The sequence below is a fragment of the Schistocerca nitens genome, chromosome 3 (genome assembly GCF_023898315.1).
Source record: "Schistocerca nitens isolate TAMUIC-IGC-003100 chromosome 3, iqSchNite1.1, whole genome shotgun sequence".
Lineage (NCBI taxonomy): Eukaryota > Metazoa > Arthropoda > Insecta > Orthoptera > Acrididae > Schistocerca > Schistocerca nitens.
This window is the reverse complement of record NC_064616.1, coordinates 634538658-634561513: the sequence shown is the minus strand read 5'-3', so window position 1 is coordinate 634561513 and position 22856 is coordinate 634538658. Positions and strand designations below refer to the sequence as shown.

Below are 22856 nucleotides of genomic sequence, written 5' to 3'. Positions count from 1 at the left end.
CAAAAATATGTAGCGCAACACAGGTATGCTTTGCAGGCACAAAGATAAATACTGGTGCCAAAACCTCTGCGTCAGTAAATAAATTAAAAGAACAGGTAGAAGAATGTAAACATTATGCCAGGTATTCTTTCGTGTTTGCTGCTACCTCATTTAAATCCTGTCTGCCTAATAAACTACGAAACTAGACCGAGAAGACGCGGAAGAATATACATATCATGTCATGTTTATATTCGTATTATTCTTACGCTGTATAGTGATACAGTCAGAAATGAAGCACGGCAACTGCCTAAATTTTTAAATCTAAGATGACTAATTTCTGTGCAGACTGTAATGTACTAAAGAGGCGTCTGCAAAGATTTTCTAACGGAGAAACATTTTCGCTAAACTCTCGTTCAGAACATCTTCTGTTATACGCAGCTATTATTTGGTTCGTTCCCGGGTTCGATTCCCGGCGGGGTCAGGGATTTTCTCTGCCTCGTGATGGCTGGGTGTTGTGTGATGTCCTTAGGTTAGTTAGGTTTAAGTAGTTCTAAGTTCTAGGGGACTGATGACCATAGATGTTGAGTCCCATAGTGCTCAGAGCCATTTGAACCATTTTATTATTTGGTTCTTGTTGATCATTATCAAAGAAAGCGGCAGTGTAAGTAACAACAAAAAGCAGTCTCTTGCCATTGTTTCGCTAATGAGATAATTTCTCTCTTTTTTTTATTGTAAGCGGCGGTAGTGCGCACTAAGCAAGCCACGCCGCGAGCGGTGACAGGCCGTAAACACTCGTTATCAGAATGCGACAAACAATGCACGACACAGTACAATAATGCATTTTCAGCTTAGAGTGACGTAAACAACTATAACAAAGAGAACGGCACTTCTCAGATCAGAGCAAAATAAGCAATCGATTCAAACCAGACGAAGCACGTGAAAAAGGAAGGGTACCCGTATAAATACGGACACACAGCAATGGCTACTTGGTAAAGCTTAACTGTTGAGCTTACGACTCGAACCAAACTACTGTAGCTGTATCTTCATCCATTCGACCTCAATTGTGTTTCACGTTACAATGGACCAACTTTGTTTCGATTTGGAGGGGCGGTCTAAAACTTTTCTCTCACCTTGAATTTCGAGTCTCAAATTTCAGGAGCGGCTTAGATTCGGGTAAATTTTTTTTCCTTGATTTCGAGTCTTATTTTTTAGGTGCGGCTTAGATTCGAGTGCGGCTTACATTCGAGTAAATACGGTAGTTTTATTTACTGTACATCTTCAAAAGCAGACAGTGTTTGCCTGTTCTAAATACTACTCACCCTTTTTAAAATCCCAGCATGAATAGATGCTTGCTATGTGGACCAGTTAGACCTCTTTGTTTTATAATTAGATTCATTCCATTGTGTGGGTGTTAGGCTGGCCATGAGCATTCAGAGCCTGTTCAAAACCCTCTTGGCTGAGGTTGGTGACTTAACGGTTATCACCAGGTTTCAAGTCGTCATGGTGCATTCAGTGTATAAAATTTACGCCACATCACAGGTATACAAATACTTTATTGTTGTGTACTCTGGAAAGAGTCTTGTAAATAACTGTGCATGAGCAACAAAGGTTTTAGAATTTATTTGCAAAGACTTATGTTGTAGAAGGGATGTAGCTAATATTAAAGCTTGTAACTGAGGGTGGAAATCATCAAATACCAACTTTTTATGTGTTTGTTAATTTTATAATGAAGATCCAAAATTAATTTAAATTTGACAAAACTGGAAACAATCCAATATTTAATTCAATTTTGTATAACATTTGAAATAATCACCACAAGTTTTAAAGCTGAGGTTAATTGTATTTCTTTCTTTCTTTTTCAGAATAGAATATGATGCATACAGGACTGATTTGGAGTTGTTGGCTCAAGCTCCAAGAACAGACGCAAATACAGCAAGATTGGAAGAGGCACAACATAATTATGAACTTCACAAAGCACATTTTGAAAAGTTAGGCTCAGACGTATCTGTAAAACTGAAATTTTTGGATGAGAATAGAGTGAGTATATGGAAGTTCTCTTTTCTTTATATCCCTTTTAAATAAAGCTGTTGTTAATTCAAAGGTAAATTTGGACACCACAGTGCTTTCCTAGACAGGGTCCTATTGTAGGTGGTATGTTCTTGTCTTCCACTGACCTTAGAATTGACTTATCGAGGCAAGTTATGAAGGGACCAAACCATAATGCAACTTGAAAATTTTTCACACATGCCAAATATTTCCAGAGGTGAAATAGGTAGTTTAGTGTCCATGCCAGCAGACATCACGAAGGAGGCAGATGAGCTGGCATGGGTAGCCCTGTAGGATAGTGCAGAAACCTGCCATGGAGGGCACCAGCGACATGAAGTATGTGCCGACCTGCTTGCAGAAGTGTTTACCTGCAGGCGGTAGTAGATCGAGCAGGCCAGTGCTTATTCAGAGTTTGACCACCATGGACCTCACCCATAACATGCTGTGTATTGTGCTGAGTGTGTACTCATCAACCATCCATGCCAGCCATGTGTTGTGTTCTTCCATGCTCATCTACATGTGGATTCAGACTCCATGCTTCCTGTTGATCTAATTGCATGGTGACTTCATTTCCCTCACATGGGGTTCTGTTCTCTGGCTATTGTCAAGCCACCACGGACCTGTGAAGTATCTTTTCTGGGTTAAGAATTCGTATTATGCTCAATTCATTCCCCAGGCCACGCACATCTGCCAGCTTCGTCAGAAGGGCATTAAGTTTGTCTGGCCTCTTGTTTGTCAGTGGTCTTCTCAGTCTCTCAACCGTTGTTTCTGCTCTGCTCCCTGTCTGGCTCCCTTCACACTGGGTAAACTTGTGACCCTGGCCTGTGACATGTCCCAGAATGGTATTGGTTTCGTCCTGTCCCATCACAGCTAAGATGGCACTGAATGGACCATTGCTTATGCGTCAAAGGTGCTTTCCACTGTGCAGCAGAACTATTCACAGGTGGACAGAGAGGTGCTAGCTATTGTTTGGAGGGTAAAAAACTTCCATGTCTTCCTGTTTGGGGCAAGGCTCCTCCTCATTACTGACTACAGGCTGTTGGTTTTCTTGTTTGGCCATTGTTCCCAGCTACTGAATAGGGCTACCTAGCATGTCACTGCTGGTACACTATCGCAGCTACAGGTTGGGCCTGATCCAGACACCCTGAGTACTCACATCCCATTTACAAGTACGAGCTTGGCCACCATGGGTCCCCATCCCTTGCAGCGCTACGTCCCCTTCCCGTGCTGCAACTCTACCCTTCTACTGTTCTTTTTCCTTTTCTGTCTTTCCATTGGATGGTCTTCTTGGTGCCAGTTGTGCTTGGATCTTCCTTGTGATTTTGGACACTTCCCTTCAGGCATTCTACAACTTCTCATTTTTAACCATTAGGCCCCTTGTTGGACTTGATTTGCTACTCTACCAAATTTTACAGAAATGCAGATCATGCAGGGAAGGTCGCCCAGCATGGCATATATTCCACCTTCTGTGCCTTTCTCTCTTTGCACCCTTCCTTTCGTGCAGGGGTACTGTGCCCTAAACCCAGAATGGTAGTCATTCTGTTGTTGATTGGTTGAGGGGGTGTCATGAAGTACCTAAGCACCTGCACGGCTGTAGCCCCTGACTTGACTGTGCAGAGATCGCACTGTTTGTGCCTGAGATGGAAACTCCCCACACAATCCAAGGAGTATGTGCGTATCATGGCTGGGGCATGCGGACTCTGGGCAACATTTTACCGGACAGGTAACCATTCCTCTCGCTGGGTGGTGGCCAAGGGGAGAGCCCCCATTCAGAGTGGGTGGTACCATGGTGGAAGATAATGCACATTAAGTGAATTAAACTTTATCCTACTGGCAGCCACAAGGCCCCAGCAGTCTCTTCAGATCAGGAAGATTATTGTAATAGAGAGAAATACAACTGCATGATGCTTCCTTCCCTGGCTATGTCATGGGAAAGAGGACAAGTCAAATGCCAGGGAGTGAAATACTTCACTCTATACTTGGTTTTTAATTGGACTGATGGGGATATTTTTACTGCAGTGAAACCTCTTTTTTTTGAGGAAGTTGTCTGCAGAAAATGCGAAATGGTTCATTATTAATTAAAACTTCCTCTGCTGCGCAGTCTACACCTCTTCAGGCATGTGATCAACTAGGCGGCATATCTGAGACCATTGCCCCACACAAAACTTTGAACGTGGTCCAAGGGTCCGTCTTACACAGAGACCTTATGTTCCCAACAGATGAGGAGCTCCAGACTAATCTCCAGTCGTGAGGCGAACATTTTATCATGCATGTACAAAAAGAGCCCGATGATAATCGTGATACAGGCACTTTACCTTGGCCTTTAAAGGGAATGTTCTTCCGGAGAATCCTCTCGCTGGGTGTATAGGTGTGACGTGAAATCATATGTCCCACCGGCTATGAGGTGCTTCACCTGTTTACACTATGGGGATATGTCATTCTGCTGTATGGTGGACCAAAAATACTGTGTGTAGCAACTGTGGACGATCACTCCACTAAGGTAGGTTCATGAATATCCACCTCCATGTGTCAGCTGCTTGGAACATCGCCATTCATGTTAGAAATCTTTTAAGAAAGAAGATGCAGGAATACAGATTTGTTGACCATCTGTCGCATACTGAGGCACTGAAGGAATATGAACACTTACATCCTGTGGATCAGACTATCAATTACACTAACGACATGACCATCACTCCTCCTACCTCACCTTTCTCTAAGTCAGATTGCCCACCACTCTCCTCTTCGATGGTTATTGCGATACCTCTTCGGGAACTGCTGCTGGCACCTGGCTAGAGAAGCGTTCTCCTTCTTCAGTGTCAACTGGTGATAGGGCTCCCTTTCGGTATCCCTCTCACCAACAACCCCTGACCAGAGGCTCGACTGCAAACATTGAGTGAATAAACCACAGCCTGGGGGTTCCAGGGCTGTCCTCTCTTCATCTGTCCTTGCTCTCAATATGGATAGCCCCTTAAGTGAACCCTGCCTACCAAAGGCTACAAAGGAGAAGCTGAAGAAGAAGAAGAAGAAGAAGAAGAAAATTTGTGACCAGGTTCCTTCCTCTGGTCCCCATGGATGTGCCTGATCGCCCCACACAGTTGGATTCGGAGCCAAAGTTTGTGGATGTGGTTCCATTCCCACAGCAGACAGGCAGTGTTCCTGCAGTGTAACTGTCCTCATGGCCCCTTCATGCCTAACCCAGCCAATGCAATGTAATTGTTGTGGGTACTACAGTCACCTGCCAGATGCGGTTTGCATTGCTCTCTGAGTTGCGCTTCACTGATGACCATTCTCCAACACTCTGTGGTTGTCGTGTGTTCCGTTGGAACTGCTGATCCCATTAGGCCATCGGGTTGGGGGGGGGGGGTGTCTTTGTATTGGTTCATATAGATATCTTCAAACAATGCATTCCCCTTGTTGGAGGCATTAGCAGTGCAAGTATTAAATGACCTCAGTGATTGCCATTTCCATTGTTAACCTACCTCCAGGCAGGCCAGTCTGAAGGGGGACAATTCCCACTTCAGCAAGGAGACTGTTTTCCCCCTCTTCTCCTGCTTGGTGACATCTCCTTGACCAGCATCTCTCAGACCATGATCTGTGCTGCCTCAATGATGATTCTCCCGCTCCCTTCAGTGCTGCCCGGGCACATTTTTCATTGTCGATATAACAATCTTTACCCCTAATCTTGTGGATTCGCAACAGTGATCACTACATGATGACCTTTGTGCCAATAACCAATTTACAGTGATCCTATCATTGCCTTGTCACTGCCAGTCAGACCAAGTACCACATTGCTTACTTCAAAGAGTCAAGTGGCCTTTGTATGCCTCTGCTGTTACATTCACCTCCCCTCTGTTGGATTGTATTGATGAGGTCGTATAAGGCGTCTCAGACACAATCATCTATACCACTGGAACTGGTGTTCCCCTTTGTACAGATCCCTCTCCCCCCTCTGTTCTGGTCTTTCTACAGATCCTCCCTCTTCAGCCCGCCCTCCCCCTCTCTCTCCCCCTACCATTGGCTGGTGCCTTGTTGGACCAAAACATTGCAATAGTTATTTGGGGTCACTGACCAACGATTCAAACAACATCCTTGGCGGACAAACCTTACCACTTTCAAACGACTTCATCCTATGGCTCACTGTTTAATGAAATGCAGTAAGACGGAGTGCTGGGATCACTGTGTCTCCTCCCTGGGGACCTATGCCTCTTTATCTCAGGTGTGGGACAAGCTCCATGGTCTTACAGGTCACAAGCCTTCAACAGTTGTTCCAGGTCTTGTCATACAGGGTAGTCTTTGTACCGATTCATCCGCTCTTGGAGAAGACCGGCATCATCATCTTCTTGCTCACCAGCTACCTTTCTACTGCAGAAGCTTATGCTTCATTCACCACCAAGCTGAATCCTATAATGAACCCTTCACAGACTGGGAACTAGTTCAGGCCCTTGCCATGTTCGACAACACAGCTCCATGCTCTGATTCCATTCACAGTCAGATGACCCAACACTTCAAATGTTCCCCAAATGCCACATCTCATGGCTTTGAGCAATCTTTGTCCCCAAAGTGCATTATTTTTGCAGTGACGAGGTAGCATAGTTGTCCCATTTCTTAAGCCAGGCAAAAATCCAAAGTCTCTTGATAGTTACTGGCCAATTTGCCTGTCAAATGTGTTCTGTAAGCTGTTGAAAGGATGGTGGCCCCTAAATTATGCTGGGCTCTTGAATCTTGGGGCCTTTTAACCCCTTATCAGTGTGGTTTCCAAGTGGGACGTTCTGCACCCAGCCATCTGCTTGGAAACAGCAATCTGATAGGCTTTTTCTAAATGTCAACACCTTATCTCAGTCTATTTTGACCTGCATAAGGCATATGGCGCTGCTTAGTGTCATCACATTTCACTCCTCCTCAATGACTGGGACTTTTGAGGCCCCCTATCTATTTTTGTCAGTCAGTTTTTATCCCACCAGCTGTTCCGGGTAAGAGTTGGCACTTCAGCCGTCTCCCAATGTGTCCAAGAGAACGGCATATCCCAGGACTCTTGTTGAGTGCTACTCTTTTCTTCGTTGACGTTATGAGTTAGTGACTTCTGTTGAGCCACTAGTCATCCTTGCATTGTGTGTTCACAATTTTTGCATTTGGTACAGCTCCCAGTCAGAAGCCTCTGCTGAACACCAGGTCCGAGGTGCCATACACCAGGCATCTGCATGGGTTCTTTCCCATGGTTTCCAATTGTTTCCTACAAAAACGTGTCATGCATTTCTGCCATTGTACCACAGTCCATCCTGACCTGGAACTCTATTTTAGGTACTCGACACCTTTTCGTTGTAGCACAGTCCCGTTTCTTTTTGATAAAAAAACTGACCTGGCTGCCCCATCTTCGCTACCTGAAGACCAGCTGCATGCAGAATCTTAAAACACTCAGCTTCTTTGCCCATACATCTTGGGGCATGGATTGTGCTACTCTTATCCATATTTACTGGGCCCTGATTTCGTCTCAACTGGAATATGGTTTCCAGGTTTATGGCTAAGCAGCTTCTTCAGCTTTGAAGCTGTTAGACCCAGTCCACCACCGTGTCATGCATCAGGCCAACAGTGCCTTTTGGACTAGTCCCATAGACAGTCTTCTTGCCGAAGTGGGGATCTTCCCCCTTCAGATTTGACGGTACCAGATCTTGTTCTCCTACGCAGTCATCGTTTACGTATCCCGTCTACATGAAAGGGGTGCCGTCGTCCTGATTCCTGCCATCTGGTGGATTATTGGTTGAAATGCAGCTCTGTTTCCTCTGCCAAGTTCTCTATCTCCCCTCCCTGGACTGTGCTCCTAGTGTATTCTCATGCACTCCCCCTTCAGTGGAGCCCAGGCCACAGATCAGGATAGATCTCTTCCAAGGCCCAAAAATCTCAGTGGCCCCCATAACCTTGCAGCTACAGTTATGTCCAGTTCTTCAAGAATTTCACTGTTCTGCTGCCTTTTACACAGATGGCTCTAGACCTGTGGGTCAGACGGGATGTGCTTTTACATCCTCTGCTGGTATGGAATGGCATTCACTGCCGGGAACATAAAGTGTGTTTACTGTGGATCTGTCAGTTGTTGGCAGAGCCCTCCATTTTATTAAACAGGCCTCAATTGACCCTGTTTTAATATGTACTGGCACAATGAGCAGTCTGCAGGCTATTGACTGATGCTATTCTGTGCACCATTTGGTCTCGTGTATTCATGACCATCTCATTGACCTTTATTATGCTGCCTGCTCAGTTGTCTTTCTCTGCGTCCCAAGTTATGTGGATATCCTGGGGAATGAACTGGCTGACCATTTGACAAGAGGAGCACTTACTCACTTCCTGCTCGCTTTAGCAGTCCCAGGTGCAGGTTTGCGGGTACACATAAGATTTTTCGCTCGCCCAGAAATGGAACAACATCTGGTGGGCTACTGCCCCATCTGATAAACTCTGTGGAATCGGGGAAACTACTGCAACATGGGGCTCTTCGTTTTGCTCCTCTCGGAATAAATCCACAGTCCTTTGTCGTCTCCGCATTGGGCATACCAGTTTAATCCATAGTTTTCTGTTGTGTAACGAACCATCTCCACATTGTGGTTGTGAAGCCTTACAGACAGTAGTTCATATCTTGGTGGAATGCCCCCTACTTTTGGCACTCCGTGCTAAGTATAGACTTCCAAATTCATCGCTTCTGATATTGGCGGATGATTCATGGATGGATGAATTGCTTGTCAGTTTTCTCCATGAAACTGATTTTTATTGTCAGTTATATGGTTTTAATCTACATCCAGAGTGAGGGCAGAGTGGTTGGGGAATGGTGTGTCTCCCAACATTTTTCATGCCCCTTTAGTCTGTTTCAATCACTTGTAGATTTGGTTTGCTTTCTTTCTGCTGCACCCAGTTTTCTATTTTGGATGTCAAACTTTGTTGAATAATGGCCACTGTTTGACTGTAATGGATCAGGGATGGGACAGCTGCGGGTGGAACATTTCCTGTCAGATGCAGAGCCCGAGGGATGCCCACCTGCTGACTCCCATTTATCCTTCATCATGCTTTTATTATGACAGTACAATGAAATTATGTTTTTAGCCTTCTCGCTTTTATTGTTAGGAATCTCCTGGCTAGATCAAAAAAGTCTCTACTTCAAGATGCAGCACTCGTGGATCGAGGGACTGATGACCTTGTTGTTTGGTCAGCTACTCCCCTCCCCCCTGAATCAACCAACCCAATCTGGAGTATGATAGACTGGAGGCTCTTGTGTTTGTACTTGATGATGCCTTGTAGCAAACCCTATCGGACTTTCTGTTGACCCACTTTTCCAGAATATAATTTTTCTGCTTCAGTTGCGTTGGCCGGAGTGCACCTCTTTGGGTATGGATCAGGCATTGTGTACATTTTTCCTCCTATGTGATCGGCTCAACATTGTCCTGTGAATTCTCATGCTTGCACGAAGGAGCAATACTGTTGTGTGGTTGTACCCCTGATGTTGTACCCTCTCATATTCTAATTACTGCATGAATTGCATTGGGGTATTACTTTTACAAAGGCATTGGTGAGGCATCACACCTGATCAGCAATCCATCGCAATATTGAACATCTGGTGCATTCTTGTGGATAGAACCAGGCTGCACAGCTGCACCTGTTCTCTCCTTGTCCGATCCCATAATGCCCTTGGGACAGGGCGCACATTGATTTTGCCAGCACTTTTTTGGACAGCATGTGTGTATTTTCTATTAAACCAGGGACTTAGAAACAACGGAGAGGCTTCGGCCTATCGTAGCCCTCAGTGGTTCACAACCCCACAACAGGCCACAGCAGTCCACCAACCCCACTGCCGCCCCACACCAAACCCAGGGTTATTGGTGCGGTTCGGCCCCCAGTGTACCCCCTCCCCTCCCCCCTCCTGGGAACGTCTGATACCAGACAAGTGAAACCCCAAATGTTTGTGTGGTGGAGTAATTATGGTGTATGCTTATATGGAGACAGTGTTCGCGCAGCAATTGCCAACATAGTGTAACTGGGGCAGAATAAGGGGAACCAGCCCACATTCACTGAGGTAGATGGAAAACCACCTTAAAAACCATCCACAGGCTGGCCGGCACACCAGACCACCTCACTAATCCACCGGGCGGTCTTCCCTCTCGGGAAGCAGCACATTAGACCATGCGGCTAGCCAGGCAGGCTTGGACAGCATGTAGTTGTAGGTGGTCAAAAAATTGTCCAATTTCCTGTATATTTCCAAGTTGTCAACTGCCATGGTTCGAGTGTTGGTGGTTATGTTTGCCATTGAGTGTTCCCCCATGATCTTGGTATCTGACGACAGTTGGCAATTTGTGCCAAAGGAGTTTGAGGACTTATGTGTTTACAATGCAGCATCTGACTGCCACTCTGTTTCACCCAGCTTCTATCTTGGATGTGGAGTGATTCATGCATAAATTTAAGACCGAAATGCCGCTTCCCATGATGATGCATTATCGAGCTTTCTGGCTACATACAGGGAGACAAAAGTCAACCAGTGCAGTCTGGCAGAACGTTTGCATGGGCGCCAGTCTTGGGGTCTCCTGCATTTGCTGTACCCTGAGTTGTATACCACTGTGGAAAGCTGCATTTTGTTCCCAGGGCTGCTGTTTGAATCCTTTCCTTTGCCTAGTGGCAGGAATGGGTGTTGGGTGTCGTGGTGGCCACCATGGTCGGCAGTTGCACATGACGGATGTTGGTATGGAGCAGATGATCCGCCATACAAATCAGCTATGCCTGCACCCTGTTGTGACATCACTGCTGCGGTTTACTGGACAGCAGATTGGGTCACCATGATTTTCTGTGTGAGGGCTCCCTCCCGCTTGCAGTGGCATGCTCCTCCATTGCCACCCCCTCTGTGCACTCTGCTGTCCTTCCGTTGCCTGCATCAACAGCCCTCAGTTAGGCCCGAATGTGTGCCTGCCGATGTGGAGCCCATGGATCTTGATCAACCCTTCACCTCCTCTGCTTCCTCCACATCACGTCAATGGAGGTGGCATCACCTCCACGGTCTCTGTGCCCTTCCAGCAAAGCCAGTGCCATTGGAGTTGCCTCCTTTCATGGTTGGTCCACTGTTGGGTTCTCCAGGGGCCTCTCTGGTTCTGCACCAGGCCCAGGCCTGGTCAGTTTTAGCCTTACATGGCATTTTCAGGGGTGGGATTTAGTATCCCTGACAGCAGACATCATGATGGGGGCAGACGAGCTGGCATGGATGGTGCAGTTATACAGTGAGGGAACCTGCTGTGGAGGGCATCCACTGGTGGAGGTGTTTACCTGCGAGCAGCAGCAGGCCGGGTGGGTCAGTGCTTACTCAGAATTTGGCCACTGTGAACCTCATGTAGCATATTGTGCTGTGTGTTGTGATGAGTGCTTACCTGCTAGCTAAGCATACCAGCCATGCACTGAGTTCTTCCTTTGGTTGTATCTACATGGGTTCGGACTCTTTGCTTCCCATAGGTTGACTTGCATGGCGGGTTTGTTTCCCCTCTCATGGGGTTCTGTTTCCCAGCTATTAAGAAATCACCGTCGGCCCGTGAAGTATCTGTGCTGACCGTGTAGTGATTCAGCAGTGTCACACCTCCATAGATACTAAAGGTAGTAAATTAAAGTGAAAGATGACCAGAGGGGGCTGAGTGAGAATTGAATCATGAGCTTTTGCCCGTTTTATTTGAAACTTATCCTTGCTGTTAAATAACTGCTCTGGTTTGTGATACAGTGGATAAAATGAATGTGATACAGATGGTTCAGGATCTTTGTAAGGCCATTGTAAATTAATTTCCCCATAGTTTCCTTAAATAATTATAGATGAGCTCTGGGATAACTACCTCAACAAAAGCAGTGTATTTTACCCATTGATGAGAAAAGACTTAGTGGGTGCCTAGTATGTAATTACCTCATTATCTGTTTTAGCATTAAGACAAAAGAGTAAAAATTGAATCTGTCCAAATGCTAACTAAAGCCTGAAGTATGTGTCTTCACTAACTTGGTCCCATATTTCAAATATAACTGTTGAGAAATTTGGTAAGTGCTTTGAAACAAATAAAGTGTATCATCTGTGTACTAATATCTTTGGAGCATTTCATCATTAGATCTCAACTTTGACAATACTGTGCACGTGTGGAGAGGGAGGGTGGGGGGGGGGGGGTGGCACGCACACGCTCTTTATGATGGAGTGGTGGATGACTAGATGAGGGGGGAAGTGCAGATGTGTATTTTGATAGACAACGAACGTCTAAACAAATATTACAGGTATTGAAGCTACGCCAGACAGAATAGCAATACTTGTTTTAAAAATAAACATAAAAAAGATATTTCTTGAAGATTTAAATTTCTGTGCGCCGGTGTGCTCACATTCTGGAGATGAGATAGGAGATCATACTACAAGATGATGATGCACACTTTTTAATGCAAAAGTAAAACAAAAACTAAAGAATGATTCTTCAGGAGAAAACTTGGGTTATGTGCAGGAGAATTCGCCAGAAACAACAACAACAACAACAACAACAACAACTGTATACTAAACATTGAATAAAAAGTTTAGAGAATAAACCCTAATAATGTTCAACAAAACAAGGGCATTACCATCTGTTCATTAAGGCAGTGAGAGGTGCACAGTAACAAGTAGAAATGAACAAAGAATACAAGCTGTGAAAGTGAGGTTTTGTAAGAAGAAGAACTGAATGTAAACTGTCTAATGTGATAAGGAATACAACAGTTGGGCAAGAACTAGAACTTAAACGGATAAACTAACAGATCAAGAAGTACAGGATTAAATGGCGAGATCAGACCACATGGATGAATGAAAATAATAAGAGCTCCTAGTCAGGATCATGAAGGCCCAAAGGATGTCTGCTGGTTTCTGTTTCATCCTCTGCCACGCGGTTTGAAGGGACATGTGGTCAGCACACTGCTCTCCCGGTGGTTTTGCAGACTTTCCACACCTTCGAGCCACTACTAATCAGTCAAATAGCTCCTCAATTGGCATCATGGGGTTGAGTGCACCCTGTTCCAGTCCTCCCACCAAGGTAAAGCCCTTGGCTTTGGCTGTACTGAGAATCTAACATGAGTCCTCCATGTGGCAGCCATCTATGCTGAACACTCAGCTATGGAGGGGGACAATGAATGAAAATAGAATGCATAAAATAATAATGAATTACCAACCAGTAGTGGAACAATGAATAGGTGGACAAAGAATGCTGTGGAGAGATGAAATAGAAACTAATCACATACATAGAGGCACTGAACAACAGGATGTAGCAGACAAATGCCTAACACTTGAGGGTAAGAATAAGACGAAGATGATGTTTGTACTTAACTCATTCATTCAGAAGAAAATGGGCTCAGTAAGGACCAAATGTAACTGACAATTAAATTTACTGTATTTTTATAATCAATTATGAAATTGTGCAATATAATAAGCCTGACACAAATTTCGAAATTGCAGTTGTCCAGTGATTCAGTAGTATACAGAGTAAAAAATAGGTGCAAATGTAAAGGGGAAGGGGAGACACCCATGTGGCATGTAGTCAGAATTGCAAATTACGAGAGCTTTATATAAGAACTAGCTGCGGCTGCGTTCGCATATCGGTAGGTTTGTTACGATGAGTAAGTAAGCTGCTTAACGTGCAGTAACATCAGCTGCCCTCACACGACTGCCCGTTTGGTGAAGCTTGGCTCATGATGTACACCTCTCTCTCCCCCCTCCCAAGCTCTACCAATACATGATGCATTGGCATGCTCAGCATGAAAGAGTGTATAAGCATTGTATTAATTACTTTTAATTGTATCGTGTAGCACGTACAGACCAATGAAAGTATTTCCACGTATATGATAAATATCAAAAGTCAAAGAGTAAATAGCTTTTTCAAAGAGTAAACATTTGTCCCTAATTCGGGTAATATTCTTCAAATTAACAAGAATGTCGTACTACACACTTTCTAAAGTAGCCTATGTCCTTCCACAGTGTTCAGTCTATCTCCACACCAAATTTCATTGAAACTGATTCTGCGGGTTAGTTGTGAAAACATAACAGAGAAAGTTACTTTCCCATTTATAATATTAATATGGATAAAAATTTCAGTTAAGATTTTTTTTTTTAATCTGATACATAATGGTGGAGTACATGACAACAGTTGACTGAAGCCATAGATGCTTATGCCATTTTTATGCTTATTATTGATGGTGACTACTGCTGTCTTCAACACCTTTTACCACTTGAAAATGACCAAAAGGTTAAAATTGCAATGATGTATATTGTAATAAATGTGCAATCAGTGGTGAATATGAAGTCATTTAAAAAAGATATTTTACTGGTTGTACACATCGATGTACAAACAGCGTATGAATTTATTTATGATGCACATGTAATGTAAGGATGTTGCAATCCCTGTAATACATTGATACAGCACTGAAACCATTTGGTAGTGTAGAATGAAATGAAAATATTTATTCTAACTGCCTTAAGGGAAACAATGCTGTCTTTAGAAAAAAAAAAAGTTGTGCAATGTTTCAAAAATTTATTTATATGAGTGCATAGTTTAAGAGATGAATCAAAATTGCAGATAGTTCATGGAAGTAATGATATTCCAGAAGTAATTCCAGATTAGGTATAAAGCCATTCAGGGTATGAAGAAATGAAAAGTGTCTGCAGATGATGCTGTTTCACTAGAAATGGTTAAAGCTCGATGCAAAGTAATAGAAAAGAAACCTACAAAATTAATTACGGAATTTCTGTGGAGAAAGACAATATTCCCCTGTACTGGAACAGTGCAGTAATTATTCTGTTTCACAACGAAGAAGACAGGCAAAACATGAGAAGCTGTAAGCCTGCCAACCACCTCTCCATAATTTTTAAGGAATTTTCCAAAATTATCACCAGTGGAAAAAAAACAGTATTTTAAGCAAGCAAACAATGCTTTAGAGATGCCAACAGCACAGTAGACCACTTGCAAGTCATTAACAAAATTATAGAACAGAGCAATCAATATGAGTTACCACATTGTGATCCCATAGAATTTGAAAAACTTTTGGCTTGGGTTCTACAAAATCTGTGTCAACAGCCCTTGAGCAAAAATACATGGATTCAACTTATGTTAGAATACTAAAAAATATGTGCATACATGCAGCTTCCTTTAGACTTCATCAAGATAGTGAGAAATTCAGAATTTAAATAAGGCAGGTAAGTAGATTACACATCACCAGAACTAGTCATAGACGAAGTTCACAGATCCTTAATTTGGAAAAATGAAGATGGGATACTTGTTAATGGGACTGGTCTGAACCACCACCTCTAGTTGTCTTTGGTGCAAATAACTTTAACAACAACAAATGCAAGAACTTAAAACAAGAGAGTCAGAAAATAGGCCTAAAAAATAACTTACAGAAAGACTGAAATAATGTACAATGGCATTGAAATGAAAATGTACTAATTAGTAATGAAATCATATAATAAGTTGAGTATTTTTATTTAAGTCATCTTATTACCGTGTGTGGGTGCCTGGCAAAAAAGTAGACAAAATATTGAAAAAATGTCGTATAGAGTTTTGAAAACTCTATGTATGTAAGACAGAAAGTCAACAGTCTGCGTGTATTATCAGTGTTGACTTATGGTGGTGAGACACACATCTTTCAGGTGGATATCTTCCTAAAACAGACCATTGCTCAGTGAACAATGGAGAGATTCATGTTGGCCTCAGGAAAGTGTTCAATTGGCAGCCACAAAAAACTTCAATTATTTGCCCAATAACATGATGTGTGTGGCCAGTAGCAAAGTACAATTTAAATCTAAACTGACAGTGTTTTTGATTAAAAATTAGGTATTTGAGTATACAAGAAAAAGATGTTTACTTTTATCATTAAAATTGTTTATGTTTCATGAATAATGTGACTAATTCGAAAGACCAATACATTAATTTTTCTTAAATGTAAGCCTCTGTTCTGTTTAGTAATGTGTAAATTACCACAATGTAGCCGTACACACCACCAAATCATGAATATATAGCCTGTAAACTGACTCCTTCTACAGTACTTTGATAGAAATTGAGCAAGTCATGTATAGAACATGTAAATAAATAATGTATTATTATCAGCATACAAAACTTTAAGTGGAGTGTGTAGTGTTGTTCAGTTGAGTGTATCAGTTAGCTCTTCAATTTTTCTCACACTGCTTATTGTAAGAAAGATACTTAGTAAATGCTAATCATGGTCCTATTGGAATTGGTATACCCTTGTTTTCACCCAACATTTGAACTAACTTATCCAACCAGTTATTGGAGGAGCTGCAGTATAATGTGGACTCTGAAGCACAGTGTAACTAGGGATTTTTCATGGTAATAAATCATTATCATGGCCAAGCTGTATTCATCAATATATACAGGGTGGTTATAATTAAACTTTCACTACTTGAGCCAGTGTAGACAGAAAACTATTTACAGTATGGGTACCTAACTTTATAGGAATGATGTTCAGACTGTGCATTGCAGGATTTATGTTCTTAGTAGTGTTGGTATCACCAGCTGCCATTAAATTCTGGTACTTGTATGGCAACATAAGGTTGCAACCCAAGTGTCAGTGTGTGTTACAGTTGCATACAGTCAGCATGGGTCTGGACAAGGGGAGAGGGGCTTTACTTGTAAAGCTGTTTTTATAAAAACAGCAGCAATAGTGCTGCTGCTCTTCACAAGTATTGACACATTAGAGGAATTTGGAGAAGTCCTCTTTCGACATAGTGGTTGAAGAACGTGATTTGGAAGTTTGAATTGACTGGCGATTTGGAAATTCTTCGTGTGAGCAATCAACGGCCAGTTGAACCACAAATTGTTGAAGAAGTTACTATTGTCATGGCTGAGAATACTGGATGCAGTGTGTGATCTTTAGGTAGTACACAGTCTGTGCCCACCATTCGAAAAGTGCTGGGAATAGTTGTGAAATGGTATCTGTACAAACTTCCAGGCTGTTGTGGATGCAGATGCTCATCACATTAAGCAATGTTTGTAACCTTTAATGTAAACATAGCACACAATTAACCAAAGTTACCCTTTACAGTGGAAATTAAAATGTGTTTCTTTCAATGGTTTATTCATTATTTTTCTTCTGCATGTCTTTAAAAATGTTTCCATAAAGTTTGGTTGCCCTGTTATCACTAGTTTTTCGTGGAAGCCCTCTCACATAGCAAACGTGTAATTACAACCATCCTGTGTTTTCACACTCCATATCACAGAGAATATCGCATTAGTTTTAATCTCAAATGAGAGCACGCATAGAGAAAAATATATACAGTTAAATTGGTGTGTCATTGGAGGTTAGAGATTTGGTTATTGTGTATTATTTGCTGAGTGGTGATATGCTGTGGCAGTCTACTGATGTTACTAAGGCAAGTATGCTCTAGAGTTTATATATTGATAAGAATGTGTTGCTGTCAAACTTGGGCTTTTGTTTAAACCATTAGATTGAAATTTCATTAGCATTATGTTAATCAGGATATATCAAAATACAAGTCATTACTGACATCATAAAAAAGTTCTGTTTTCACATATCAAAATTTTGAACCAGTGAGAAGTGCTTAAATTTTGCATCCACATTAATTGACAGTTTTGTATTCCTTTGTTTGGCAGTTTATTGACACAAATTAATTTTAACTAATTTGAGCAATTACAATATTTTTAAAAATGAGCCATATTTCTTTATAATGTGGGTTGTTGTCTGTCTTTGAACATTTCTTGTATTAACATTTTAATAGTAAGCTTGTGTTGATTGCAATGAGAGTTACAACTTAATTAATATCTAACAGCAAATCTTCTAGATTAGGCCAAATAGTTGTTGCTGCTAATCTCTGCACCCATTTTGATACCACTGTAAATGTCCATTAGGAATTTGTAACAATTGTTTCATGTTGTTGCAGATCAAAGTAATGCACAAACAGCTTTTGCTGTTCCATAATGCAGTATCAGCATACTTCTCAGGAAATCAACAGGCACTTGAAGCTACATTAAAACAGTTTAACATCAAGGTTAAATCTCCTAATTCTTCTTATCCATCATGGTTGGAGCAATAGTAGCAGGAGATAAGTAGGACTTGTGAGTCGTGCCCATTCCAGATGGTTTGCAGTTATTGTAAAGTAGCTGTGTAATTTCACTTAATGTCAACATGACAATGCTGCAACAATTCCTGCATCACCTTGTTTATCAATCTGTGTGTGCATCATATGTGATAAATGTAAATTAAGTGCTTTAAAAACTTTTGTTGCCATTTACTATACATCAGGGCCAGAATTCTGCATTAGTTAACTGCGAACATTAATTATGTATACTGAAACCCTTGTTCATCAGTCATGCAGTATCATTTTTTTAGTGAGTTCCTGTTTCATGGTTTTGTATGATTTTGAGACTACAGATAACTGGTGAACAGTACATATATTTCATGTATGGGATATAGTGCATATCATTAATAAATGACTTCTTTACAACATTGTTTGCCAGTTAGCCCACTTGGATAAAAATTTAAAACTTATAAGAAATAAAAATGAAAAAAATTGTTTATATTTTCTAATTTAAAGAAAATACAGTTATGTTGTTGCTGCAGTTCAGCATGCTTAATATCTGTGTAATGACCAGATTTTGTCGAATACGTATATGGTCAGCATTTAGCTATGTTGTGCAGTGTAACAACTGACAGCTATTAGACTATAGATGTTTCATGTATTGAAAAATAAATGACATGAACACCTTCATTTCCTTTCCAGATGTCTAGGATTAACAGTGTGTTTTTATGAGTAAAATTGTTACTGCTACACGTTATATCAGGACAAATTTGATATTCTTAAAGCACGTCATGTGTTAATGTGATCCATGTGTAGTGTGATGCTGAAAGAAAAAGTCATGTAGTATCTGTACTATGGAAAATTGCCATAGATTTCTTTCTTTCTTTCTTTTCTTTCTTTTTTTTCCTTTTTGTACACAGTACAAACTTTCAAAGCTGATATTGTGAATGCCACTGGATTTATATTGGTTTTAGTGCACTGTGACTTCAAGACAGTGCATTCAAATATAAACCTAGTATTGCTAAAAAGAGTAGGTATCAGTTTCCAGTTTGTAATGACAACACTGCTGATAAAAGGAGAATATTAGACCTCTTAGACAGTATAATTAATGACAGACAGAATTTAGAATTGATTATCACATGCTTATCACATTACAACTACTGTGCTTTTTTGTCGTAGTTGGTGTGTTCTTCTGTACTCTGTTATATGCGTGTACGAATGTCACAGTAATGTGATGACATCTCATTGAAATGCACCATTACACTCATTGTATTCTTTTGCAAAATGTATTTTAGCCAGTTATTTTCTTCTGTCTTTTTTGTATGGCTCTTTTGACAAAGTTTAGTCAATTTTTTTTACGTAATTTTTCTCTTTTGAATATTTGCAGTGTTGGCTCGGTTTAGCGCTTTTAAAAGCAGACGAAAAAGTATTTATTACAAATAATTAATTCTAACTGGGGATAATTTTTGAAGTTCAGAATAATATACCCTTTCAGGTATTTTGTGCTCTGCACAGTTACTTTCCAGAGAAAGTGAGTTTTATTCAGTGGTAATTTCAAAATAACACTGTTTGTCTTTGTCATTGTGACATCCACCTCATCCAAAAAGGTACAATAAACAATGCTTTGGTGTTAATAGTTTGTTTTGAAGTTGTATACTGGAGCTGATGTTTTGAACAACGGCGTTTTCTCTATGTGAAAGGCTTTAGTGTCTCCTCGTCATGTGCAGTATTTAAATGCTGCCAATGCTTTCAGTAAATAGTAAATGGAGATTAGTGGTACCTTGTGCAAGTATGACAATATCTGGTGGTGTAATTGAGCAGGAGAATAGTCATCTATGGGAGTGCTGATTTTGTGTAGTACAGCACTTCTGTTGCTACCGTCCACAATTAAATTTGCTCTCCTGGAATACTGCCAAGTATTTTACTTCATTTTAGATGACCTGCAAGCATAGCTCGTATATAATGTGCCATTTATAGCTGACGTAATGCCTTAGTGACAGTGGTTGACAACAAGAGACTTGTAACTCTTTTGTCTTTGTTTTCTATACAGTATTTGCCGATAAACATTTTTTTCCCATGTGATTCAGTATTTAAAGACTGATACTAGAAATAAACATTTAAGTGGTGGTAGAAAAGGCAGTATGTGCCGTGTTCTCTCTCCCTTCCCCTCTCTGGCATAAGTAGTTCATTATGACCTAAGGATGTGTTTCCTCCTTTCATTTGTCGTATTATCTTTGCATTCTCACAAGTGGCAAACATTAAAGGCCTTGTTATAAATTTCATTTGATGCTTTGTATGTGTTGCTGTCATTGATCAAACTGTGCACATTTTGGCTTGTGTTGTCTGAATACCATATCTCATATAATATTCAAATCATTATGAATTTAATTGTCTCAATTAAAAACAAAGAAACAGTAGAGATTTACAACTTACTGTTTGGGCAGTAGACATACACAAAAATGAAATTTGGAACTTGTAAGGATATGCACATACTTCAGAGCTAACTACAAGTTCCAAATCTTATTTATGTGTCTGCTGTTGCCCAGAGTCCAAAGCATACTCATCTACTGTTTATGTTGCACTCAGAATTTTCCAGTATCTTATTAGTGTTTCAAAAGTCATTATGTAGAACTGCATAGTAGCTCGACTTGACACTCCATTAAGGTTTTTTTTTTTCTGGGGGGTGGGGGGGAGATATTTAATATCTTATAATTGAATCGAATTGTGGTTTCCATAGAAAGTTGCGAGAGAGAATGTTAGAAATGTATTTTGGAGCATTTCAGTGAATGATCTATCAGTGAAACTTTTACATGCTTTTTTATATTTATTTGTGATATTTGTTGTCAGCTTTAATATAATTTTTAATGTAAAGCTTCTTATTTGTACAGAAACTTTATTCGGCATAGAGTATAATTCTTAAACGTATATTTTATATACACAATAGACTCACAATGGTTAAAGTATTCGTAGATACAATCTCACAAAATTTGTAACACAAATACGTATTTGAAAATATGAATCAGAGTATGTCTCTCAATGTCTTTACCAAGTTCTGACATACTTCTTATTTTAAGGTAAGCTTCTTGCAGACGTCTGCAGTTGAGTTTTTTGTCTGTTATTGGTTTGATGGTGTTTATTGTAATCTTACTTTAATATAAAACATGATATTTAATTGTACTGTTATGAACAGAGTTAAAAATACAAATGAAATTTCTTACACGATGAGATGAGTGTAGCAAAAACTTCTTCTTTTCATAATAGAAAATTGTCTATGTGGTACAAGTTGTCAGTGCGTTGAGATGCCCTTGCATTAATTAACTGTTAACTGTAGTAATGTATCATGTTAACTATAGTAATGTGTCATACATTCATATTAAAAATATTATAAGTCAAGAGTATTATTTTCCCTTTTGTCTCAGTAATGTAAGAAGGCAATTGTATATTCCATAATGAGAAATTTAAGATAAAAACTACAGAGCCCATAATTATTTTATGTGGCTCAGTTAGTAGATAATATTTATGTTTTCGGGCTTTGCGCACACGCACATGCGTGTGCGTGTGTCAGTGAGTGAGAGAGAGAGAGATTTTAAAGCAGCTGTGGTGTATTTGAGGTAATGTGAGACAGTGTAGTTAGTAGTATATAAAGTTTTTTTCACTCAGACCCTTTCAGCTCTTAAGAATTTTATGTTGCAAGATATTTGTTTGGATAGAAAGTGATGAAAACTGAGTTATCTTTTGATAGTATTGTAGAAATGAAATATTTTTTCACAAATGTCTTTTAATAACTTTTGTGTTGTGCTAGTAATAGGACAATAGCTTGAAGAGTATATAAATAAGACGAGGCATATGCATGACTGTCGTAAGCTATTTGACTGTTACCTATATAAATATCAATTCTCAATGCTAAGAAGAATTTAAATTGTACATGTGGTGCATCTATGATTGTGTTTTCTATTCTCGGCAACACCTTGTCAGATTAGTGAATATTTATTAGGTCTCTGCCCTGTAGGTTTTGCTCCTAATTTTGATGCTGTTTCAAATGATTATTTCATGTTACACAGTTTTTATTTGTTAATTCCTGCATATAATTTACTTCATTTGAATGATTTTTAATCATATAATGATCAGAAATCTGGCCCTGATTATTTAAGGCAAAATTTTGTTAATGGTTAATGCTGAGCTGTTTTCAGTTTCCAGCAAATGTATGTGTATTTGTGTGAAGAGTTATTTATTGACTTTTGTGGCCATCAGATCAAAAACTCAAGTAATATTAAAGTATTTTAACAGGCTTTCACCTCAAACTTATTAATTCAGTTAATGGTATTATTACATTACCTGATGTGTCTACAGTTTATAAAGGAGGATACATTTTAATTAAATCAACCCTGTATTAATCACTGTATGTCAACAGGGATGATTATAATTTACAAAGTTGTTTGCTCCACAAGTTAGTTCCAAAACATAGGGAAGTATATCATGTGGATGTGAAATATGTTCATTGTGAGTAGAGAGAGTGTGGATTCCCCCCCCCCCCCCCCTATTCGCTTAGGATAATTTTACATAAGATGGTGAAAGGAAGTTTGTATGATGTTGCAGTAATTGAGAAAATCTTAAATTTGGTGGTTTTTTTTTTTTTTAGTCATAAATGCAACCATGAAACCAGTAAAACTGTAATTAAAGGTAGGAAGGTGCAAATAAGGGGCGAATGGGTGAATGATGATTGTAATGATGAACGGCATTGGTATTGATTGATGCAAGTAGAAAGGTGTCTATTGAGCTTTGT

The 22856-nt window shown here is 40.4% G+C and overlaps 1 protein-coding gene across 5 annotated transcripts in view; it reads left to right on the top strand.

Moving 5' to 3' along the window:
• The window catches only part of LOC126248586 (arfaptin-2), a 65724-nt gene extending 43099 nt beyond the window's left edge, over positions 1 to 22625 (top strand). For all 5 annotated transcript variants that reach the window (XM_049949697.1, XM_049949695.1, XM_049949698.1 and 2 more), the window contains 2 exons: positions 1842 to 2016; positions 17936 to 22625. In XM_049949697.1, the coding sequence (XP_049805654.1) occupies positions 1842 to 2016; positions 17936 to 18088 (328 nt within the window). In that variant the 3' untranslated portion in view covers positions 18089 to 22625. The remainder of the gene's footprint in view (positions 1 to 1841; positions 2017 to 17935) is intronic.
• The last annotated feature ends 231 nt before the right edge of the window (positions 22626 to 22856 follow it).